Source organism: Oncorhynchus mykiss, chromosome 19, assembly GCF_057628025.1.
Source record: "Oncorhynchus mykiss isolate SJ-2025 chromosome 19, ASM5762802v1, whole genome shotgun sequence".
In the NCBI taxonomy this organism is placed as follows: Eukaryota; Metazoa; Chordata; class Actinopteri; order Salmoniformes; family Salmonidae; genus Oncorhynchus; species Oncorhynchus mykiss.
The window spans coordinates 21,515,947-21,543,024 of record NC_143040.1 but is presented as its reverse complement, the minus strand read 5'-3'; the positions used below and the strand labels follow the sequence as shown (position 1 = coordinate 21,543,024).

Below are 27,078 nucleotides of genomic sequence, written 5' to 3'. Positions count from 1 at the left end.
ACGTATCTAAATGACTTAAAGAACTTCCATTCAGCCAGATGAATTACACTCCACCACCCCCACATACAACACTTAAACAAATATAAATCATGGCCCTTCTGCCTTCCTTTTTGAGTTTGGGAATTTTTTTCTTTTACACATTCTCTCTCCTTTTCTCTAGTCTGACACACATATCTAGGCTACACACACACACACACACACACACACACACACACACACACACACACACACACACACACACACACACACACACACGTTCAACATGAGGTGTGTGGGCTGAATAAGATATGCCGAGGAATGTCCAAATGAAACAGCTCTTGTATGACAACTCGTTTATTCTGACCCCCATATGATCTGTAGTATTGTTCTACAGAATAAAATGGGTTTTTACCTCATAGCAAAGGTAATGGTTTCTATGTGCAATTTAGTCCGTTTCATTTACTAAGGCATCGTTAACGATGGAACACCCTTCTCCGAGTATCGGACTGTATCAAAATACGCATTGTTCATTTTTAGGCCAATAGCCTCGACTACGTGTCAATTTCTTATGCAATTCCATGCAATGATACACTTGGTTTTATGCCAATTGAGATTGCCATAAATAAATATGGGCGTGACCATCAACAACCTCGAGTCTAAATAAAGGTTCAAATGAGCCCTGAAACAAAATTAGTTGAGTATTTAAATTAATTGTTTACCTTATCAGCAATCTGTGCGAAACAGGCCTACTTTGCTTTAAATTGCGTCATCGGCTGGATTCTCCCTGGTCATTCAAGCCTATCGGTTTATGTATTGGCCTATTACAGTACTGGAGGAAGGTCCTACGAAGAGTAGAACCTAAGGTTAATCTCTCTATTATATTCACATTTGCCCCAAAATAATGCTATAATGAAATGGGCATTATTTATTTGCAATGTAATGAAGAATTACAATTTAATTTCACATAGATATATAGTGTTTATATGCTAATATAGCAAACGCAGCCAACATTCTAAAGCCAGTCAGTTGTTTCAACGGGTGAAATATATTATACAACAAAAACGAAATAAATGTCAAAGCTGTGCATATCATATGTTGTATTTAAAATATATATATATTTGATACATTGTGAAAATGGGCCAACATGATTCCATTACTTTTTGCCTCTCATTTTACTCTCAAAATGACTTTACGCATAGTTTGCTATCGAATTGATGGACGTTTAGCCAAGTGTGTAATGATCGCAAATCGAGCAATAATGCATGTCAGTTAATGCCAATACATGTCGAAGAAGTGTATTATTTATTTCTACACAGATTAAATATTAAATTATTATGTTGTTTGCTATTCGCATCATTTTGTTGTTTACGTGACACAATGTAGGATCATGCAATGGAGTTAATAATTGTTCTGCACGAGTAACATGGACTGTGACCAATAGGCCAATAATGTGCTTGGTTTATTGATAAGGGACTTGGCCTAATTGAGACAGATAAAATGTATGCTTTTAATATGAATATGACAAAGTGTCAGATGTGAAAACCATAGGCTACTGTGAATAATTATTCCTGTTTAACAATATCGAATCGCCTTTCCATGCGCGTACAATAAATGCCTTGCTGCATTGATGACCGAAATAATCGACCCTAGTGACATATCCCACAAAATCATGTAGGCCTATTTCCTTGAAAGCTAACTTTTACATCAAGACACGACGAGTTTCATGAATAAACTAATCAATCATGCGTTTGGCGTTTAGGCCTACGTATGTTTTGTTGTTGTTGAGTACAATCAAACGTGCAAACCACAAATAGTATTAGCCTACCACTAATCATAGGCCTATCATTCTTAAAATTAGCCTACAACAGCCCCTAACGTTGACATTTAAAGGCAAAAAACGTCCATACCTCAAATTTTGTTGATGATTTTATAATTTCAATAGTCTAATTAGGCGGTGTATGGATTTTTCACAATCTTAATGTCATTAATAAAATATGTCGAGGCTGCCAATGCTTATTAAGAGGGGCCATTGAAATTTAGGAGCGTAAACACCCAGCAATGTAGGTTATGTCCCTCCTCCTCTAAGACGTGATTGGCTCAGAGTGGTCTTGACGACATATATTAACCCAAGTCGTTCTAAAGATGAAGCTGTGACATGGAGATCAAACGGATGAATTCTGGTTGTGTGCTCAACTGAAAGGCTGTGTATTGCGTGCAGTGCACACTATAGCAGCTGGGATCTAGAACTTTTTTGTTATCTGACGCCCTATTCAATGAATTTGGTCTGGAATCCATAAAGAGTTTGGAGGGGAAAAGCTCGACCCGAAGTGCTTGAGGACGCAGTTCATCAGGCGAAACATGCACTCTCTGTCTCCTTAATGGAAAATAAGGAACTTTCTCACGTTGGGAATGGACAAATAGAGAAATACGTGTAAGTAGCTGACAACATTCTTCTTTATTCCACACCATAGACCAGCAAAACAGAAAAAAATAACGCCTAAAAACTCATGCATTGCTGAAGTTTCGTTTAGGTGTCTATATTGGACAAATATAAATAGCAGTGCTTTTCAAATGACCAACTGAACCAAGTTACTTTTTATGAGAATAGCCTATTTCCCTAAAATATTTTGGAGAACCTGACATTAATCGGAGAGCGCGAACGCGTATTCGTTTCGTGGTTCGTTAGTAGCACAGTTTTTGGTCCACTGCTGTGTCGCCATGAGTTTAGTTGGTGGATTCCCTCACCATCCGGTGATGCATCATGACGGCTACTCCTTTGCGGCAGCAGCAGCTGCTAGCCGCTGCCACGAAGAGAACCCCTACTTCCACGGTTGGCTGATAAGCCATCCGGAGATGTCTCCCCCAGACTACAGTATGGCACCCTCGTACAGCCCCGACTACTCCACCGGGGGCCCGGCGTTAGACCACGCACACTACGGAGGTGGTATGCCCGGGGCTGGCGTCGCTGGGATCGGGATGGGACCTCGGCCGGTGAAACGGAGACCTACGGCAAACCGAAAGGAGAGGCGCAGGACTCAGAGCATCAACAGCGCCTTCTCGGAGCTCAGGGATTGCATTCCGAATGTTCCTGCGGATACTAAACTGTCCAAAATAAAGACCCTCCGGTTGGCTACCAGTTATATCGCCTACCTCATGGACATTCTGGACAAGGACGAGCAGAACGGCGACGCAGAGGCCTTCAAAGCTGACTTCAAAAAGACAGAAGCAAAGGAGGAGAGGAGAAAGAAAGAAGTGGTAAGACAAATTCATAATTTCAGTTATCCATACTTATGCAAGCATGGAGTAGCCTCCTGCAAGGCTTGACATTTTAGATCAGACATTTGCTTATTATCTAGGTTTGTAGTAGCCTATGCTATGAAACTCAATAGGCTACAACCGTAAGGCCTATAATATCTTGACATAAGCGACCAAAATACTGTTTTTATGGAGACAAGGTTGCTAAATGATACCTGTTCTAAACCGGCATTATAAAATACTGTTAATATATTATACTTTTCCTAATAATTTAGTAATAACAACTTCATGCTCCCACACCACAGTAGGCCGAATAACAGCCTTGAATGCCGGAGAGAAGTGGTGATAAGTGGCAAGAAAGTAGTATTTAACAACAATTTATTCAACAATAACATACATCTGATTTTTCCTTGTTTCCAACAGAATGACGTTTTGAAAAACACAGCGAGCAGCAATGACAAGAAAACCAAAGGGAGGACTGGTTGGCCGCAGCATGTCTGGGCTTTGGAACTCAAACAGTGAATATCCTTCTTCTCCTCTCAAAAAAAGACTTGAAATGATGAAAAAGTCTTCTTCTAGACTTGTATTTGTACTCTCACGTTATTTAATGGAATATTTATGTGCAATTGCCGCTACGGAGAGTGGATATTTGAAGAAAAAAAAAACATTCCATTTTTAAGAGGAGAAGATACAACACCCTTTGGTAAGGGACTGTGTCATTGTCTGATGTTGTTGGTTGGATGTTTGTTGTTGTCCCAAGAGTAAACCAAACAGAAATATTGGACACTATGGTGTATGTGAAGTCATTCTCAATCTATCCCTATCTCTCTTTCTATCTCCATCTCTCTTTGGATATAAATACCAATGGTGTTTGGCTGATGTCGTGGATGCAGTTCAAGCAAATGTTTTATTTGAAAAAAAAAAGTAATGAAGTGTTATGTTGTCATTTTTGTGGTCGTATTCAGTATGTGATAGTGTTTTAAACAACTGTTTAGTCCACTCAATTGCACTTCCGTCCAGAGACGGGGAATTTAAATCATATTTCAGATGTAAACAATGTAATTAATTCAATAAACCACTGTTTTTTTTAAAAAACAAAGTCAACCACCTTGTTGCATAATTAAAGTGAAAATGCGAGGCAGACTTGAAAGGGTTTATTCTATACCAAACTCATTCAATGTAAAATATCGCTTGCAAGGTATGACATATTTTTCAAAAAAATATTTTCGTCTTAGTAGACAAGTAACTTTTTCCCTCGAATAGAAATAAAAGTATTGTATAGCTATAGTAAAAATGAAATCATGCATGTTCTGTTTGATTAGAGGAAGCCAAGGCCTCGATAATATTCCCTTCCCGAGTCCTGTCAAACAGCACTCACGCGATACATCCACAACAGCTCCTCAAGTAGAAACAGAAACATTCCCAAGCACAGGAGAAACTGTCTGTGTCGTGTTTGTAGCCTATTAGAACATGCGGGTTCTGACATAGGTGATCGTGTAGGAGATAAATATAGTCTTAAGAAACAGCTTACAATGAAACTAAATATCTATTTGGGTGGACAGAAGATTCATGTGTAGTGCGCCAGACGAATAATTACTTTGTGGTCTTTTCGGTCAGCAATAAGCTGCCATTAGGGTAAATCATAGTATTGTTTACGTCAAACGTATGTTCATGGAGGCTATGACCAATTCAACAGAATCACCAGGAAATGTATCCATGCTTCAACAACATGCAACACAGCTCATTGTTGTCATTTTCCTCCTTGATTATAGGCATCTTATTATTATCATGACGAGTATTATGACGTATTGTATTATTAGTAGGCTGTTGTTACAGACAGCTATTATTAGCCCTATCATTTAGAGGATTGCTATTACATGCTAATTCCTCATTAACAGCCCTAGTATCGTTGTTGTTGTTATTCAATATCACCAGGATTAAATAAACAAATAGACTAGGCGCACACTACTAGGCTGCACTATCTTGACTATAATAATTGTAGGCCTACTAATAGGATAGTATAGTGGAATAATTACTCAACATTGAGACCACCGAGTTGACCACAATTGTTATATACTCAACATTAACAATGTGTATTATTTATTGCTGCTAGTGACTCCATTTTCCATGTTATAAAGTTATTCTCTATTTTAAATATTGTTGTAGTAACTGCATAATAGCTATAGGCTACTCTAATTTGATGGTCTAAGTAAAAAAAAATAGCCTTTCTTTAGGCTCCATGACCAACCCTTCTAAAGATGTAAACATTGTGGCAGAAATAGCATATATAGGCTTGAAATTCCATTGGTTAATTATGGCATTCCACTCTTCTCGCCCAAAACACAAGAGGACGAGACAGAGCGGAGCCGGGAAAAATGTGGATTTTGACGTTAAAAGCTGGTTGGTCCGAGGAAGGTAGATTGTCGAGGCTCGAGAGAGGGCCCAGCTATCGGATGTTCGTGTGATTGATAGCGTGCCTATCAAAATGCGGCGCTGAAGTGCCTTTTTAGGGTTGGGGGTTGAGGGCGGACGATGAAACCTGTAGCCTTTGCATAAAATAATTCTGGATATGACTAATATCCTACTTCTGATAGAAAATAATAGCCTATTGTTCTATAAATAGGTTAGATAATTTTGTTTTGAAATGCACGTTACTAATCAAACATTACAACGAAACCCCCCAAAAAACATTACGTCTACAGCCTACTTTTCACTTATCAATGTGTGTCAGCTGTGCAATTATAGACTAGGCCTGCAACATAAAAAGCCTGTAACATAACATTTTGTATTTCACATGTCTATTTCACACTTTTGCCCAATGCATCACAGCTTGGTAAATATTTATTAGAGAGTAGACTGGATTTAAACTGCCCTAAGAATAATCGTTACTTGCCCTTTGAATGCATGGTTGGTGAGTAAACAGACCTCAAATAGGCTACAACAGACCAAAGGATTCTTCACGAGAAGCTATGCAATTAAAGTGACATCTACAGCAACGTAAATCAGAAGAGGATTGGACACGCCGAAGATTTACAGTCCATCCGATTGCATTAGATAATTGTAACATGAAATTGGCTTGTTTCACGAGTCCGAAGTATGATAATTAGGAATAATTTGTTGTCTGTCCGTGTCAAGATGGCGTCCGAAATAGTATCAACTGGCTGTTGTGATAAAGAGATGAAACTGACCTGCTGCTGTATTATTTATAGAAGGATACAACTCATAGGCCAACTCATAGACCTATAGGCTGCCATTTTCAGCCGATTACGCTCACCATCCTCTGTTTTCAGCCGATTGAGCTCACCATCCTCTGTTATCTGCCGATTGAGCTCACCATCCTCAAATCGGTGTAAATACAGTAGGAAGCAATAACCTGGTCCAATGTGCCAATCAAATGTGCTACGTTTTGATTAATCCTCTGTGCTAAACAAAAATAATATAGTTTGCAGGATGGCTGGTATGCCTCGGCCTACAATATCAAAGCGTTTAATTTCCTTAATTGCACACCGCATACGATCAAAATGAGTGTGTATGGGTCAATACTGTTCTTTGTTCTCTTGTTTAATTCCCTCTAATAACGGCTGTGGACTGGACTTACAACATGATAGACTTCTCTAAGTGTGGAATAAGATTTTTCCCTGGTATTACAAACATCTGCGAACGATTACTTCATAAAAACCCTCCTACCCAGTTTTTTTCTCCCTGCAGTCTCAACGAGGGCGGGTAGACATGTTGACGTCGGATCAGATGGTTCGAAGCTATCCTGCTGCAACACTGAACGTAATGACGCGGTGCGTTCCACTCGCAATCTGGAAACAGGATCATTCTTAATGCATTTTTTCTATCAAACCCATATAGGAAAACTATGGCATCAATTAATTGACAAAGAAGTATGTCAGTATGCAGGGTTATGCATGTATTTGTATTTTAAGGAGAGACAGGCCTAGACTATTTCAATACTGAAATATATTTAGCAAAACTATAAAAGTGCGAAACGTGCACTCAAAACAGACTGCCAATGTACTATATATTTTTGTATTTTATTTATTTTATTTAACCTTTATTTAACTAGGCAAGTCAGTTAAGAACTAATTCTTATTTACAATGACGGCCTACTATATGTAACCCACGTGAGTCAAAATCTTCCTATGATGAAGTTCTAGATCGCTTTCCTCTGTTCAGACGTTGCATGCGTAAATCAGTGGTTGCGTGCCACATCACCGACTGACAGATTGCAGTAACATATGATGTGGTTAGCTGATAGCTAAAATACCTATCCAGGCTTTGTAAGATCAGGCCTGGGCAGAGGAACGAGCCCACTATCTACTGAGCTAGGCCTATGATTTGTCATGGCCCAGCACTAAAACAAAAGCCTATGAAACGTTGCATCATTGTAAAACATGTTTTATTCCAACAGTGCAATTTTTGATTAAACATAAGATATTGCGCTGCAGTGGGGATATATTTAAATATAGCTGGGACAAATATGTGATTACTAAGAGGATAGGGCACAATCAACGAATTGATCTACAGGGCACAGTGGCATATTCATGCGTACATTTTTGTTTTACACACAATGAGAGTTATTACGCTAGAATTTGGCCACAACTAAATAAAAACATATGGCCACATCTTTATTGATCATTCAAAAAACACATTAAGACCAACAGAATATACTGAACAAATAAGTTGAATACTATGCCAGCACAACACATAAGAGCATTTTCCGACAATACAACCCACTGGGCACAGACATCAGTTCAACGTCTATCTTTGATTTACATCTGTTTGAGTTGTTAATTAACGTGAATCCAAAGTGAAATCAACAAAAAATGTCACCAGGTCATTTAGGTTACAAGTTGGGTGAAAAAAAATACGAAAATCCCAGATGTTGATTACTTTTTTCATTTCCAAACAGTTTTCCACCGGATTCAACTTCATAAAAAAAAAAAATTGGGGTGGTTGAAATGACAAATAACGTGGAATCAAACAGTTTTTGCCCAGTGTTAGACGTTAGATGAAATCATGTTCATGTCTCAAGTTCAGTTCCATAAGACTGAGTGGCACGGGTTGTCAGTGTTTTCAAAAGCATCAACTGGCACTACAAATTGACTTTCAACAATGCATCGCTGTTTCTATAAATATATCAAATTTAGGCAAGATGAAGGATGCATGTCGAGGCTGCAAGTGGAAATATTACTAGGTCAAGAGAATGACTTTATTTACCATGATAATTCAATGGATGAGTAAAATCATGGCCTATATGCAACAACTAATGTACAAACAAACAAATATTTGCATCCTTCAGTGTGAAACAACATTGCAGAATGCTTGTTTTTGCTTCACGTTTGCCGCGCAAAAAGATGATGGTAACTTTTTAGAGATCGTGAAACCAGTTCGAGTCCAGAAGCATCTCTGGACTTGTGTGACCAGAATATTCCGCGACGCTTAACTGTGTGCCATCTCCAACCATTGCAAATAATACGTAAAATATATCCCCAAAAACAGACAACGGACCTGACAACAATTGACCTTTATGCAAAACCTCTTATTTGCCTACTTTTACGCGCAATGTTGTGCGGAAGATCAGGCCTGTGCCCTGTGTTGCTGTCAGTTGTGACAGTTCCCAGATGGGGCCTGCTACTGTATGTGAGATTGAGTTTCTCACAAAAAAAACTCCCTCTCCATCCAAATCGTCCTCAAAAACCTTCTCCAGGCACAGGTCGGTGCGCCGGCTCCCAGGACAGAGGCTATATTGTCTTGTCGAAAAGCCATGAGTGCTCGGCATGAAAGGAACCGCTCGGGGTCTCTGTATAGCCGAGGGAGGACATTATCAGGGGATGAGGAATCGACACGGGCTGTTGGAACACTGATGGTATTTCTTCCTATTAGAGGTCGTGGATATAACGAACCTTATCTAATCCATGGTAAGTAGCCTAAACTACGCGGATTCCTTCATTTGTTTTGAATACATTTCAAGGGACACTTTAATTAATTGTGATATTTATCTTTTATTTTTGTTATAGAGGCTATTTCCTGTCTTGCTTACATGTGATGCACAGTTTTCAGTAACGGTGTTGATGGAAGTCAGTCAAAGTTGACTAAGACGATGTAACTCCATAGTTATTGCATTGGCTACCATGTGGAGCGTTGTGCGCTTGTTTGCTCGTTGTAAGCCGCTCTGTTACCTTGTTATTATAATGCTAAGTAGGCTACTCGGAAGTACCACTTTGACGCGTTATAACACTGTAATACTAATAGCCTAATAATAATCACCATCATAATAATAACCCGAATATTCAGAATAATCAGAATAACAATGCATTGTCATTATCGTTATATGCGTGATGATTATAATACAAATTCAAAAGACAAATCAGAATATGTATGGTTACTGAAATTCATGCGGTAACACAGGCCCATGTGTGTGTGCTAGCTATAGACTATATGTTGATGGTGCAGATTTTTCGATTTACACAAAATGAACAACGTTGGCATTCAATAGACTACTATAGCCATTTTTAACGTATTCTTGAGGCGGGGCGGAAGTGGACATAGAACGTGTTATTGTTTTGACAGTTGAAAAAGTCTATAGACAATGAAATAGCAAATATAATTGAAGAGGGGTGATCTAAATGATGTGCAACGTAGGGTAGAAATATTAAAAATGTGTGTTTTCATGTGGGTTCTCTTTATATACACGATATGCTACACCCATTGCTATATACACAATGTGTATTAGGCAAATTACTATCCCAAAATATTGTTCTGAACACCCTGACTCATACTGCATCCTCTATTCGCCTGTGGCGCGCGGCACTATGAGATCAAGTGAGGCGAGAGGAGGAGAGGCAGACCTCCCAAGTGGCTGGGGGCATGCGTGTCATTGTAGGGGACTCGGCTAACACTCCATTTATCCCCGCGAGCAGGAGGCGACTGTTCTGTTTTGTCGGTGATAAACATTTAAAACCGTTAATAGAGACCATAAATCCATTTGGGAATGCTGCACGCAAAAACATTAACCGGAAAATGGCTGCGTTTACACACACACTGCAGACTATACTGCCATCTACGCCTCGCGTCAACATCGTTATTCTGGCCTTGTGGATTTAACAAAATACACCTTCAAACAATACATAACCCTACCCGCAACCTTTTAAAAATGTAGGTAGCACTTATTATGTGTTTCACAATAGGATACAGTGCAATATATTAGCCTACATTTAAACAAAGATATAGGCTAGGCATACTGCTACGAATAAGATTCAGTGAGGGAACATATATATTTGCATGGATTGAGAGAGTTTGGAATTGAAATCTACCCAACCTCTCTGCTTGTAAAACTACTTATTCACGATTGACTGTTCACAGTGCTTTGAGTAATGCAGGACTATCATATCAAGGTGTGTATGTGTGTGTGTGTGTGTGTGTGTGTGTGTGTGTGTGTGTGTGTGTGTGTGTGTGTGTACCTGCGCTCAATTATGCATTTTAGAAAGGTTGCTTTGCGTAAAGTTTGTTAGGCTATGATAAAGTTGATGTCATTTATGGGTAAAGTTGATGCAATTTTAAACAATGTACTCGTGTTTGTCTTTCTTATAGGCTATGGCGATATGCGTTGCATTAGTGCTTCAAAATCATCTGGAGCACTGTGTCTTCGTTTTAAAATGACTACATTTCAGACTTAGGTCTAATTCAATGTTCCCAGTTGGGTTTGTAAATAATTGGTGTCCAAATAATTAAGACTGGATACCGTCTAATAGCCATAATAGTTATGTTTTGTTAGCTAAACGCTGTGGATTGACACTGACTGACCTTGGCCAGATTCGAGACATTTTATGCCCTTTATTTAAGTGGAAGGCGCGTCACCGCGGCATGATGAACCGCCGCGGTAGTAGTGTAATATTACTTCACTGGGAAATAAACAGACCAGGAACTTCAGAGACACGAGTTACGCACAGTATTAAAATGTTAAACTAACCAATTAAAGAAATGAATAGACAATGCCCGAATGCTGTACGATAGGCCTAACCAAGGCAGCCCTTACGGCGGTGAATGTCTGGCTGGAATATAAATTCAGACCCATATGGAATGGGAGGCGTATACAGCCTTCATCAAATCGATATCATAGTTGCTAATTTGCAAAAATTACCCTAACTATAGGCTAATGGTTAAATAATATTCGTTCAGGTTAATGCGTTAATATAGGACAAAATGATTTAACAAATCACTATATTCCAGGCTTTGTAGACTACTCTGCAGATCAGTGACTTTGTTTGCTTTATCGCGTCATAGAATGCATCATGCATTATTATCCAACATGTGGTGTTGAAGGATTCTTTGGAAGTACTTTGAAATCACAAAAAAATATATATTGTCATTTCGATATGACAACACACATCAACAATTGAATACCTAAAATGCTCATAGACCGAAATGCTCATAGGCCCAAGTTATTGAACCCTATAGTTGACCATCGATAACAACCCTACAAATCAATGTCCATGCATTTCACACCACTGTACGTCAAGAAACAGATACAAATCCAGCCTACATTAGAATGATATACACCATTCACAATGTTAAACATATTTTCAACACAAACCAATGAATAGCATAACGTTGTAATGACGGTGCTTTTGGGCACATCATTGATAAGAGAGACAGAAAGAGTTCAGGTTTTCGTTCGTAGGACTATAACCTACTAAATGTTAAGATTATTGCCACTTGATCCCCATATGGGTCTTTCAAGGAATTAAAATAAAACAATAAACATGTCAAAGATGTTCTTCGGTTAAGGTTTTTACAGATATCTTTCTAAAATTAGGACTAAAATGGAAAACGGAAACTAGATTTCAAATATAATTTTTTTGGACGCGTTTCATGCTTATTTGCATTTTTTTATGTGGCATTTTAAAGCAGGCAGCATTTTATAAAACGTACCACTAGTATGACCCAGTTTTTAAATGAAGCAGACCAAATGTATACGTCTAAACCTATCTGTAGCCAAAGGACTATGATCGCATTTGCAAAATTCTGTTAAATTACATGCAACATGCATGAGATAATACATCATATTGCAAATGCTTTTCAGGTCTATTGCTCTTCATTTTGGGTCCAGGGACTGAAGGGGATTTTCTCTTCCTTGCTGTATGTATGGGTGATGGCGAAGCAGCGGTCAAAAGACACCTGGATTAGTAGGCTACCCCAAGAGGATATGATGTCATCCCTATTCGGACGAGGTTCATTGACTTCTTAAAGATGGTTCGATTACTCTCAGCAGTCATATCTCCCGACGCAGCTGCAGCAACGCAGATGTCGCTGCAGGGTTTCGCCAAAAACAGAGAACAAATAATTCAAGTCCGTATTTGGCTGACAACTAATGCGCCTGGGGGTTAAAAATGAAAATTTACAAAAAAACGGAACTCTTTCTGAGTAGCCTAGACAATTGATGGCAATCAATACAACTTATCATTTTGTAAATATGAATCTTGCAGCAATCACTATCGAATGCAAACAAAGGCCTCATCGGTTTGACCAGTTGAAAATGTGATAGAGCATATTATCGTATATCATACACTGTCCCTCTGTGTCCAGTTCCCATGCATGGTATATCACTGCGTTTCTGACCGGGAGCGAGTTCAGCTATTTCCTTATCTGTCCGGTGGAAGTGGCCGGGATAACTAGGTCGAGATGACTGCATCACGCTGTGTGGGTCACAGCGTGTTTCCAGTCTGTGGCGTAATAAAATAAATATTTACACCCTGTGCCACCTTCCTCTGAAGATTAGGAAAGGGAATTCAGCAAAAAACGAAAGATGTCCCATATCTTTCTCTATAAGTGTTATGATCAGGGGCATAAATTCTAAACATTGAATTCAAAATGCAGAACAGTTTCCTGACTGATAATATTGATTTTCAGGACCAGAATTCTGCATATCAGTGTAGGTTATTTTTTACATGACATTTTGCCATGCCAGACATTAAAATGTAAGGTCAATAAACTGATTTTGTTCACAAAGATCTTTAAGCTTATATCAACAGAGGCCATGCTGAGTCCTCTCAAAGACTCCTCTCAAAGACATGGGAAATGAGATCTCTGTAATCTAACACCATTGTTCTGTGCCATATCTGACCTGAATGGCTACAGTTTGGTGTTGTTACGCACAATCCATCAGCAATATTACATTGTTTTCATAAGACACAGTGTCGGACCATAGGCTGTGCCTCCCACGAATTCACGTGAGAAATCGGGTGCACGCACGCACGCACGCACGCACGCACACACACACACACACACACACACACACAAACACACAAACACACAAACACACACACACACACACACACACACACACACACACACACACACACACACACACACACACACACACACACACAAACCTTGATATGATAGTCCTACATTACTCAAAGCACTGTGAACAGTCAATCTCATTTTCTCTCTTTCTCTCTCTCCTGGATCATTAATGAGCATCAGGTCAGAGTGGAGCAGTGTTGTGATGGTGATGGTATAACCCCTGGATGGGTCCCTCCAGCCCCCCGTCAGTCAGTTAGTCAGTTAGGGCCGGGTGAAGAGAAAAGAGGACGGTGCATCCGGGGCCAGGTTCCTCTGTCATCCATCATGGACAGTAATGGAGAGTTTCTGGAGAAGTCTGTGTCTAGCCTGCGTTAAAACACAGCGATGACAACCATCCACATTCTACCCCCCTCTCACTCTCTCTTTCACCCTCACCCTCTCACCCTCCCTCCCTGTCCCCACATGTGTTACTAAGCTTTCCGAAAGGGTTCACCGCATTCCCCCTATATGGTGCAGAGCCGGTGGACCCATATGCAATCTGCCATATTGAACGGGCACTAAGTTGGATCTATGAGTACCCTGTATTTTCTGTACACGTCAGTCCAAACAACTGCTTTCGAGGTGAGGGTACACAAACGCACACATCCGACACCCACTATGTGTCAACAGGCAACGGCCCGGGTTGATTAATGAGCATGCGGCCCAATGAATGCTTCCTTGTTTTAATTGGGCTGATGACGACGTCACCGTGTTATTTGGACTCTCCCAGAGTCCCAGAGCACTCCCATCAGCCATCACAAGCACATAGGGACCTGTCATACATCAGACAGGAAGATAATGGCCCTTTTCCCCACTGATTCATCCATCCACCGCTCCTGAACCTTGAACACTGATATCCACATATACAGTGCCATCAGAAAGTATTCATACCCCTTGACTTATTCCACATTTTGTTGTGTTACATCCTGAATTCAAAATTGATTACATTTATGTTTTGTCTCACCCATCTACACACAATACCCCATAATGACAAAGTCAAAACATGTTTACATATTTTTGGGCAAATTTATTGAAAATGAAATGCAGAAATATCTCATTTACATAAGTATTCACACCTCTGAGTCAATGCATGTTAGAATCACCTTTGGCAGCGATTACAGCTGTGAGTCTTTCTGGGTAAGTCTCTAAGAGCTTTGCACACCTGGATTGTACAATATTTGCCCATTATTATTTTCGAAATTCTTCAAGCTCTGTCAAATTGGTTGTTGATCATTGCTAGACATACATTTTTAAGTCTTAAGTTTACGTCAATACTGTAACTCGGCCACTCAGGAACATTCATTCTCTTCTTGGTAAGCAACTCCAGTGTAGATTTGGCCTTGTGTTTTAGGTTATTGTCCTGCTGAAATGTGCATTCATCTCCCAGTGTCTGGTGAAAAGCAGAATGATCCAGGTTTTCCTCTAGGATTTTACCTGTGCTTAGCTCCATTCTGTTTCTTTTTTATCCTGAAAATCTCCCCAGTCCTGAACGATTACAAGCATACTCATAGCATGATGCAGCCACCACTATACTTGAAAATATGGGGAGTGGTACTTAGTAATGTGTTGTGTTGGATTTTCCCCAAACAAACACTTTTTATTCCTTCTTTTCACTCTGTCATTTAGCTTAGTACTGTGGAGTAACTACAATGTTGTTGATCCATCCTCAGTTTTCTCCTATCACAGCCATTAAACTCTGTAACAGTTGTAAAGTTACCGTTGGCATTGTGGTGAAATCCCAGAACGGTTTCATTCCTCTCCGGCAACTGAGTTAGGAACCATGCTCAGAGGGATATTTAATGTCTGCTTTTTTCTACCCATCTACCAATAGGTGCCCTTCTTTGCAAAGCATTAGAAAACCTCCCTGGTCTTTTTGGTTGAATCTGTGTTTGAAATTCACTGCTTGACTGAGGGACCTTACAATTACAGTGCCTTCAGAAAGCATTCACACCCCTTGACTTTTTCAGCTTGAATTTAAAAGGTATCAAATTTGTGTCACTGGCCTACACACAATACCCCATAACGTCAATGTGGAATTATGTTTCAATCATTTTTACTAATTCACAAAAAATTCAAATCCGAAATGTCTTGAGTCAATATCTATTCAACCCCTTTGTTATGGCAAGCCTAAATATGTTTATTGGACTAAAAAAGTCACATAATAAGTTGCATGGACTCACTCTGTGTGCATTAACAGTGTTTAACATGATTTTTGAATGACTACCTCATCTCTGTACCCCACACATACAATTTCTTGTAACGTCCCTCAGTCGAGCAGTGAATTTCAAACACAGACTCATTTACAACATTGTAGGTCCTCCATAATACTAACCTAATTGACAGAGGGAAAAGAAGGAAGCCTGTATAGAACAAAAATATTCCAAAACATGCAAAGCAATTCACTTATTGTCCTGAATAAAAAGTGTTATATCTGAGGCAAATCCAACACTTTACTGAGTACCATTCTCCATATTGTCAAGCATAGTGTGGTGGCTTCATCGTGTCATGGGTATGCTTGTAATCATTAAGGACTGGGAAGTTTTACAGGATAAAAAAGAAACGGACTGGAGCTAAGCACAGGCAAAATCCAAGAGGAAAACCTGGTTCAGTCTGCTTTCAAGCAAACACCGGGAGACAAATTCACCTTTCAGCAGGACAATAACCTAAAACATAAGGCCAAATATACACTGGAGTTGCATACCAAGATGAGATTGAATGTTCCTCAACAACCAACTTGACTGAGCTTGAAGAAGTAAAAAATAATAATGTGCAAATATTGTACAATCCAGATGTGCAAAGCTCTTAGAGGCTTACCCAGAAAGACTCAGCTGTAATCGCTGCCAAAGGTGATTCTAACATGCATTGACGCAGAAGTGTAAATAACTACATGAGATATTTCTGTGTTCCATTTTCAATAAATTTGCTAAACATTTCTAAAAATATGTTTTCACTTTGTCATTGTGGGGTGAGAGAAAAAAAGATTTAACCCATTTTCAATTCAGGCTGTAAGACAACAAAATTATGAATAAGTCAAGGGGTATGAATACTTTCTCAAGGAACTATATCTGTATGTGTGGGGTACAGAGATGAGGAAGTCATTCAAAAATCACGTTAAACGCTATTATTGCACACAGTGTGAGTCCATGTGCCTTATTATGTGACTTGTTAAGCAAATGTTTATTCCTGAACTTATTTTGGCTTGCCAAATACATTTCAGATGTTAAATTTTACAAAACATCATTACACATTGACATTATGGGATATCGTTTGTAGGTCAGTGACAAAAAAAATCTAAATTTAAGCGATTTTAAATTAAGACTCTAACACAACAAAAACAAGTGGAACAATTCAAGTGGTGTGAATACTTTCTGAAGGCACTGTATAACCTATAACCCCGACTGTAATCCCCCAACTACCAGGCATTTGTGACGCCGGTGCAGTACTGAAGTCCAAACCACACAGGTTAAGCCTGTATAATGCCTCGCATTAGATATTGTTCTCTTTTTTATTCAGATCAAAAGAGGGCTGTGAAAGTTCTCTATGGCTCGGCCAATCACTGGTCTCGTGAGTGTCAGGTTTCCCTTTCATCAAACCACAGAGCTGGAAAATCCACTTGGGTCTCTCGGGCTGGCCAATGACACAGAGACTGCTGCCAAGCTGGCCAATGGGACAGAGGCATTTTTTTTTTGTGAGTATGTTCTATGAGCCAGCTGCCTCAACACCAGTCTACACTTACTTTCCCTTATGATACATGAGATAATCATCTGGTGTAGTACTGCACTTCAGCTTTGCTTGGCCACATTGCTGTTCAAACATGTGCGGAAACCCAGCAGAGTAGGTGTCCATTTGAACCTGTCTAGTTAATTAATGATCTCAAAGTTTGAAGAGATGGAGAACTTGAGGAATTGTTCCAAAATGCTGGGCTGCAACAAGATCTCACGGTTTAACCAAATTTGACTTCAGATTCTGACGTTAATCCACATTTATCCAAACGTCAAATATTGAAGTGGCTCCGAACATCAAATTTCGAAGTTAAGTGTTAAGGTTTGGGATAGGGTTAAAACAAAAGTGTGTGTCTTCCACTGGGATTGAACACGCTACCTTCGGATCCGGAGTCATGGGATTACCTCTACTACTTGATGGTAATAGCACTCACAGTTGCCCCTAGTGGCTGGGTTTGAAGGCGTTTCCCAACATTCTCAAGAGATGGACAGACGTCCAATTTCGAAGTCAATCTTGAGCGATCTAGCTGTCCAATGACGTGGCCCTGGTGTTTCTAAGTAGTCTTTCTGTCCATGTTGTCATTTGATTTATAAGTGCTACTGATTAATTTAATTTCCAAATTTCCTCTCATTTGAAACAAGTTAAGATGTCATGGTCTGTGCATGCAGTGATTGTTCACCCATACGTTTCCTGGCAATTGGCTTCCTTGAAATTAGTCCTATGCTATAGTACCCTATCGTGCTGCTTGACACAAAAAAAAGTGTTTATTTCTAAATTAAATATAGTAAAAGTTGAACTGCTATAATAATATGGATAATGCCGTGTAATTATACAATTTAATACAATATTTATAAAGTTGAAAGGAGATACTGTATTATGATTAATACAGGAATTTGTATTACATGCCCAGATTGCCACAGTGGGCCTACAATTTTAACAAATAGAAAATGCAAATGTTTTTCTATACATGAATAATAGATGAATAAATACATGATTGAATGAATAAACGAGCTTAGCTACATGTTTGGTGCACCCTCACTTAAATTTAGCAGATCTTCGTTCGAAATAATCAAACTTGAGTGTGTTTCAAGGCATCATTTATTAGCCTGAATTATCTCATTTCGATGAGGCTATAGTTCACGTAGGACTAAATCTATAGGCTAATCAACTATATGGAAATGATAGTCTTAAAAAACATTTCATTTTGGAATCATTGTGGGCATCGGTAGCGCACTTTTTAAAATAGGAAATAAGCCGTATGGTTATGCCTATATATTATTTCTAATTACATCTAATATCCTCCATGAAATAAAGCATAGGTATATTATGAATTAGGTTGACAATGGTTATGGTTTTATGTTTTTATTTGGGGACAAGGATGTAGACTAATCATTTTTGGAGACAAAGTTATAACTTTTAAATCAAACATCTTCGTTTGAAAAGACGATTTCATAAAAATAAAAAATAAAAAATAAATATATATAATTGAGATTAAGATATGGGCTATAGTCTACTATAATATGACGGACAACAGCAATTCGCAACATGTATAATTTCGATAGCTAACTCCTACATGCAACTCACCACTTATTTCCAAAATGTTTCCTTTTAAGCGCACATAGACTGCGTAGCGTATTGATTTAATGAGCAGATTGATCTGCAACGGAGTGGCCCCTTGTTTATTGGTCGACTTGTCCGTAGGGCTGAGAACCTGAAGTCTCTCCCGGGTGGCCCAAATTCCAGGTGCCCTTACACTTCCACAACACCCCACTGCTTTCATTACTTGCTGCAGAATGGTTTTGATCATGTTTGCAGTTAACATAAACCCTGACCACACACTTTTGGCGCCCTTTGGGTAAAAGTAAGGGCCATTTTTACGCTGCCCGGAGAGGGAGAGGGGGGAAATAACACCAAGAAGTTGACCAGTGGTCGCTATCGCCTCAGATTGTCAGACATGAACATAACAGATTTTATTGTGTCTGCCTGCCACGTCGTATTTCATAATTCGATGACCAAATGTCATACCAAAAATACATAATTAGTATCCCCTTGTGTAACAAGTTCTTAGGCTATTTAGTCTCCAGAGCTCATGAAGTCGTGAAGCTCTCCACAATTAGTTGCAATTTTACACTTGTGTGGAGTTGATGGATTATGCACAAGTCACACATAGGCTTTAATAGGATGCACTGGACGAATCAAAAAAATTGCACAGAAAGTAAAGGAACGGTGGATACTTAGTCAGTTGTACAAATGAATGCATTCAACTGAAATGAGTCTGCCGCGTTTAACCCAACCCCTCTGAAAGTACAGAACGGTTCATCAGGTTACTACTCCATGCAGGACATTGCTCAAATACAGGTGACGTTAACTACCAACATAAAGGAAACACCAACATAAAGTATCATAATAGCCTGAACATCTTCAATGCACCTTGGTATAGATTCCACACGTTTCTGGAACTCTATTGGAGGGATGCGAAATCATTCTTCCAAGGTCAATTCCATACGTGTGTGTTTTGTTGATGGTGGTGGAAAACACGGTCTCGGGCACTACTGCAGAATCTCCCATAAGGGTTCAATTGTGTTGAGATCTGGGTACTGAGATGGCCATGGGATATGGTTTACATCGTTTTTATGCTCAGCAAACCATTCAGTGACCATTCGTTTCTTGTGGATGGGGGCATTGTCATCCTATAGCCATGGTAGCCAACATAAAGGCACCTTGTTTTGGTGCATAGACATACAGACTAGACCCCCACCCCAACCCCCCACCCCCCACTCACACACACACTCACACCAGGTCTACTACTACTCCAACCCACAGGCCAGCCAGTGCTCAACCCCCCACACAGACACATCTAACCCTATCCCACCCCCATCCCCTCCCAGACAGCTGATAACCAGTGTTTTAAGATTCCTGACAATTTATCAGCAGCACTGGCCTGGTTACTGGCCAACTCTCTTTCTCTCTCTCTCTCTCTCTCTCTCTCTCTCTCTCTCTCTCTCTCTCTTTCTCTCTCTCTCTCTCTCTCTCTCTCTCTCGCTCTCATTTCTGAGTGCATTTAAAAGGGAGAGTTAGAGGGGAGTCTGCATGTGAAAACACTAATGTTGGGGAGACTTGTTTGAAAAGATAAAACAATTATTCTATTGAGGGTAACCCTGCTCTACTTCCATTTTTGATTAGATGTGTTTGCTCTGCTAGAACCCCCTCTCTCGCCTGACATCTGCCTTCTAGGTACACTTCCTTTTCACAAATCAACAACACAAAAATACAGTATTCTATAGAGCTGGTATTACACTCTCTCTCGCTCTCTCTCTCTCTCTCTCTCTCTCTCTCTCTCTCTCTCTCTCTCTCTCTGTCTGTGTTAGCTACAGTAGCCTTTGCTCTCACATCCAAATACACTCACAGCCTCATAATGAGAGGAAGTACACAGCTAAGCCCTGCTTGTAAAGGGAATCTCCTCTCTTCTGACTGTTGCAGCCATGAAGCCTCTTGCCAGACCACTAGCAACAGGTTCTTGGGTTACACCACTAGATTACACTATCACTGGAGCTAGGGGCTCCATGTCAGCTTTGCTCAAATGGGACGTGACCATACCTGGGTTCACATATATGAGAAATCATTCAATACTTTGAGCGTTTGCTTAAGCTTACCTGGAGAGCCAGGTGGGCTGGGTTTCCACTTTTGGGGCTTTTCTATTGGTTTTGTTGCAACAGGCAAGCTCAATAAATCACAGGTAATAAAAAAATGTATGATTTCAAATAGTATTAGAACCGATAAGTTTGTGAGACTCTCCCTCCCTTCAGCAGTCCTATAATAGCAGCTGTAATAAACACTGGATCGTTTTAATGACATTGACTCCAACGTGCTGCTGATAGCAAAGGTGCTCCCGGGAAGACAACTTTAGATCGCAATGTCGAATAGCAGCTCCTCTATTTCAACTAACTGTACTCCTACTGTCTGTTGTGTTCGTTTCAACGTGTTTCTGAGTGGTAAATTGACCAATGAGAGAGAGCGGACTGCTCATATATTGGTCTCATATTGCAATATGACTCAGTCATAATGTAGTACTTTGGGTGTTGATATCCACATAAATCAACCAACACACGATTCCCACCCAGCCGAGTGTCATATAGCGTCAACAATGATTTGCTAGGACTTTCAAGTACACCCAAATCCTACAGCTGTGTTTGGCTACAGTTGTAAATGAAATTACTGCTCTGTGAAATTTAAGAGCAATGAGCCCACTCCTGTGTTTGCTGTCACTGTGGAAACCAGAATGCCCCGTCGTAATTCAGAACAATACATTGCCATAGATTGCTGATGTTTAAACTAGTTTACACATGCAATGCAACATGTAGGAAATCATAATCAATTGCATCGGCCGTCAATTATGTTTTTTGTAAATTACAATGTATTGATTCTGTATTTATTTATACAATGATTTTAGAAATGTAGAAGTATAATTCAAAATTCTGGTCTATAGAAAAAATAAACCACACTATGTTGAGCTTTTTCAATATAATTTACACGGTTTTCCTGGCGTTGGCTGCTCAAAACACAATAAAACAGATTGAAACAAAACGAAACATAAGTCAGGAAAGATATGACATTTTCCAAGAAAACCATAACGATACAACTGTCAAAGTCCTTCGAATTTAGGATTACAGTGGAACACAAATCAAATTCACTACAGCCTCTGGGAAGACTCTCATTCTCTGTTACTGTTCAATACCTCTATTTCCACTGCTTATTGGAAGTGGAAGGAAATGTGAATGGTCTCATTTCAAGGGCAGGCTCACTTGACGGAACTTGTGATATAAGTCAATGTGATATGCGACTGCTTAGGCCCTGAATAACATAAAGCATATTTAGAAACCAAGGGTGAAATCTTGGAGACGTGTATATACAGGCTGTGACCCTGGATAACAGACAAGCCTGCAGTAAAAGTTACATTGACACCTATATGAAATGTAATATAAGTTGCAGCCATATTGTCTGACTCCACAGGGAACACTTGTGGATAGGGGAAATGATTCTTATTGGAATAACATGTATTTTAACCACAGACGTGGGGTGTAATTTCTTTCTCCACAAAGTGCTGTGGAGTTTTTTAGATTTTTTTTTATGCCGCATGAGGTGTACGCAAATGTAACTAAATACTGACCTCTTGTGGTTAAGAAATAGCTTCAATACACACAAGCCTACTGACAAAGACGGATCTATTGGAGATTCTGGCACTGGCAGTACAATTATTATCTTGTCATTCTTGATGGATTACATTGTATAGCACTTTTCCCTAGGTCTGAATGTTTTTTCAAGACCTATCAATAAATCAAATTTCCCATAGACAAAACAACAATGATCTTGCATTTCTTGTTTTCTCCTCTCGCCCTCTACCCTACAGCCAACCAACCAACCAGTCAGAAGTGAAACAGTCCAACTGAAGACTATGGAACCATGGAGATGGCGGCCATTCTGTCCTTAATAATCAACTCGAATATGCAGGCTACATATTGTTTGAGAAATTCATTTCTGAGTTAAAGGGACAATCTTCAGTTGAAACAATTACAAAGTGGACACCCCGCCTCTGTATTGGTAAAAAAAAAAACGGAGGGAAGGGCCTGGAGAAATGTAACCACTCTAAAATGCATAGATAGCACAATGGATGCAAGGACTGAGCACCCAATATATCAAAAATTGTTTTAAGCATGTTTTGTAGCTAAATATGTGTATACCAATACAATTGGTTTTGGTTTGTTAGTTTATTTACATTTGCAATGTTTACAAACATTTGAGTAAAACAAGCTTATATTTTGGTTCTGATGGGGTACGACAGTTGAACTAAGCTTATGAGGAATTTATATGTTATATTCTTCAAGAATAAATGGGCAACGGGTATTCACACACTTGACTTTTTAAACATTTTGTTGTGTTACAAAGTGGGATTCAAATTCAAAATTAATTGTATTTTTTTTTTGTCAACGTCCTACACAAAATACTGTAACATTTGTTTTAAAAAATGTATGGAAAATAAAAGATTAATTTATCTTGATTAGCTAAGTATTCAACCCCCTGAGTCAATGCATGTTAGCATATTAATATGATGAAGCCACCACCGTGCTTGAAAATATGAAGAGCGGTACTCAGTGATGTGTTGTGTTGAATTTGCCCCAAACATACAGTTATGTTTTGTATTTAGGACATAAAGGAACATTTCTTTGCCACATTTTTTTCACAATATTACTTTAGTGCCTTATTGCAAACAGGATGGCATGATTTGGAATATTTTTATAATGTACAGGCTTCCTTCTTTCACTGTCCTTTAGCAATTTAGGTTAGTATTGTGGAGTAACCACAATGTTGTTGGTCAATTTCTCCTATCACAGCCATTAAACTCTAACTGTTTTAAAGTCACCATTGGCCTCATGGTGAAATCCTTGAGCGGTTTCTTTCCTCTCCGGCAACTGAGTTAGGAATGATGCCTGAATCTTTGTTGTGACTGGGTGTATTGATACACCATCTAAAGTATCATTCATAACTGCCCAATGTTCAAAGGGATATTCAATGTCTGCTTTTTTTTTATCCATCTACCAATAAGTGCCCTTCTTCGCAAACGATTGGAAAACCTCCCTAGTCTTTGTGGTTGAATCTGTGCTTAACATTCACTGCTCGACTAAGGGGCCTTACAGATAATTGTATGTGTGGGGGTACAGAGATGAGGTAGTCATTTAAAAGTCATGTTAAACACTTTTATTGCACACAGAGTGAGTCCATGCAACTTATTGTGTGACTTTTTAAGCAGGTTTAACTCCTGAACTAATTTACGCTTGCCATAATAAAAGGGTTGAATACTTTTTGACTCAAGAAATTTCAGCTTTTAATTTTTTAATTCATTTGTAAACATTTCTAAAAACATAATTCCACTTTACGATTATGGTGTATTGTGCGTACATCAGTGACAACAAAAAAATCTAAATTGAATCAATTTTAAATTCAGGCTGTAACACAACAAAATGTTGAAAAAGTCAAGGGGTGGGAATACTTTCTTAAGGCACTGTATCATTCATTTATAAATACACAAATGGATGTAGGATCTCAATTTGAGCAAGTTTGATACAGCATGAAAATAATCCTGCAGCAACAGGAAATGTGAATTATGGGGATTATAATTAACAGACATTTTAGTTGGGGTTGATAGATTTTTCTTACGGCAAATCAAGTCTGATATTTTTAAGTGGAAATGACTAACTTTAGAAGCCGTTTTAAAACTGAAGTTTAAAGTACCCTGCTGTGCATGAATATGCTCACACAAAAAAAAGAATGATCAAGTTAAGATCCTACATCTGTAGCAACTGCAGATTAAACCTTAAATGTATAATGCATGATCATGCATAATGAATAATTATAGAAGGTAACAACATAATAAAGGCATTCAACTTTTCCCTAACCAATATGACCAACTCTGTGAAGTCGCCAGTGTGAAAATGTACCACAAGATGGTGCTATATCACTAACAATCACTTGAAGAGTACTGGTAGCCTCAATCAATACCATTTACACTGAACAAAAATATAAATGCATCATGTAAAGTCCTGGTCCCATGTTTTATGAGCTGAAATTAAAAAATCTCTGACATTTTCCATATGCACAATAAGCTTATTTCTCTCAAATATTCTGCACAAATTGGTTTACATCAGTGTTAGTGAGCATTTCTCCTTTGCCAATATCATCCATCCACCTAACAGGTGTGGCATATCAAGAAGCTGATTAAACAGCATGATCATTACACAGGTGCACCTTGTGCTGGGGACAATAAAAGGCCACTTTAAAATGTGCAGTTGTGTCACACAAACACAATGCCACAGTTTCCACTTTAAACAAATCAAGCTGTATTTACTTTGTGTTGTGCAGATTCCAAAAATTGAGAAATGGCCTTTCGGGGCTCTGAAAGTATATCATACTAAATAAAATATGGCATTTTGCGGTTGACGCTTAATGATGTAATTGACACTGTAGTGGGTGTTTCATGCTCTTCTATGGATGGGCCTTGTTTCATTGGATCAGACAAGTTAATGTTAAAACTAGTTTATTAAGACAAATGTTATATCTTGATTGGCCTATAGTAGCTCAATAAGTATGGGAGACCAGGGATGGTTGTAACACAGGATAGTTGTAACACTCAATATCTCCAATCAGGAACAAGCTAGAATCATGCGACTCACTGTGCACATGCTCAGTTTAGTCCTCAACCCTCATGAAGAAGCAAGAGGTAAGAAAGTACTTTTTTTTAACCAAATGTGTTTTTGTGATGGCATCACCTGCTTTGTAGTTAGAGTCACCAAACTTATATGAGCTTTATAACCAGTGTGTGTAGATATGTTTGGTGTATAGTGAGCGAAAATATAAAATGCAACATGTAAAGTGTTGGTCCCATGTTTCATGAGCTGAAATAAAAGATCCCAGAAGTTATCCATCTGCACAAAAAGCTTATTTCTCTCATATTTTGTGCACAAATCTGTTTACATGCCTGTTAGTAAGCGTTTCTCCTTTGCCAAGATAATCCATCCACCTGACAGGTATAGCATACCCAGAAGCTGATTAAACAGCATGAACATTACATATTTGCACCTTGTGCTGGGGACAATAAAATGCCACTTTAAAATGTGCAGTTTTGTCACACAACACAATGACACAGATGTCTCAAGTTTTGAGGGAGTGTGCAATTGGCATGTTGACTGCAGAAATGTCCACCAGAGCTGTTGCTAGAGAATTGAATGTTAATTTCTCCACCATAAGCTGACGCCAATGTCGTTTTAGAGAATTTGGCAGTACTTCCAACCGGCCTCACAGCTGCAGACCATGTATAACCACGCAAGCCCAAGACCTCCACATCCGGCTTCTTCACCTGCGGGATCATCTGTGACCAGCCACCCGGACAGCTGATGACTGTGGGTTTGATGACAGCTGATGACTGTGGGTTTGCACAACCGAAGAATTACTGCACAAACTGTCAGAAACGGTCTCAGGGAAGCTCATCTGCGTGCTCGCTGTCCTCACCAAGGTCTTGACTGCAGTTCAGCGTTGTTACCGACGAGTGGGAAAATGCTCACCTTTGATGGCCACTGGCACGCTGGAGAAGTTTGCTCTTCACAGATTAATCCTGGTTTCTACTGTACCAGGTAGATGGCAGACAGCGTGTATGGCGTCGTGTGGGTGATGTCAATGTTGTGAACAGAGTGTGTCGTGTTGGGGATGTCAACATTATGAACAGAGTGCCCCAAAGTGGCAGTGAGGTTATGGTATGGACAGGCATAAGCTACTGACAACAAACATAATTGCTTTTTATCAATGTCAATTTTAATGCACAGAGATACCGTGATGAGATCCTGAGGCCCATGGCAGTGTTATTCATTAGTCACCATCACCTCGTGTTATGTCCCAGCCATTAGGTAACTACTGCGGCCTACCACTTCTAGTCTGAATAGTGAATACTAAATCCTGACAAATTCTCTACAATGACGTTGGAGGCGGCTTGTGGTAGAGAAATTAACATTAAATTCTCTAGCAACAGGTGGACTTTCCTGCAGTCAGCATGCCAATTGCATGCTCCCTCAAAACTATGATTATCTGTGGGGCAAAACAGCACATTTTAAAGTGGCCTTTTATTGTCCCCAGCACAAGGTGCACGTGTGTAATGCTCATGCTGTTTAACCAGCTTCTTGGTATGCTACACCTGTCAGGTGGATGGAAAATCTTGGCAAAGGA

The 27,078-nt window shown here is 39.3% G+C and overlaps 1 protein-coding gene and 1 long non-coding RNA gene across 2 annotated transcripts; both read left to right on the top strand.

The window, feature by feature from the left end:
- Positions 1-2,097: 2,097 nt before the first annotated feature.
- Positions 2,098-4,333, top strand: LOC110497388 (heart- and neural crest derivatives-expressed protein 2). The gene is made up of 2 exons (XM_021573470.3): positions 2,098-3,234; positions 3,658-4,333. Exons 1-2 carry the CDS (start codon positions 2,698-2,700, stop codon positions 3,754-3,756), a joined length of 636 nt encoding a protein of 211 aa, XP_021429145.1. The 5' UTR covers positions 2,098-2,697; the 3' UTR covers positions 3,757-4,333.
- Positions 4,334-8,847: 4,514 nt separating this feature from the next.
- Positions 8,848-23,727, top strand: LOC149975113 (uncharacterized). Its single transcript, XR_016488671.1, has 2 exons — positions 8,848-9,161; positions 22,718-23,727. It is a non-coding gene; the product is annotated as an uncharacterized LOC149975113 (long non-coding RNA).
- Positions 23,728-27,078: the final 3,351 nt, after the last annotated feature.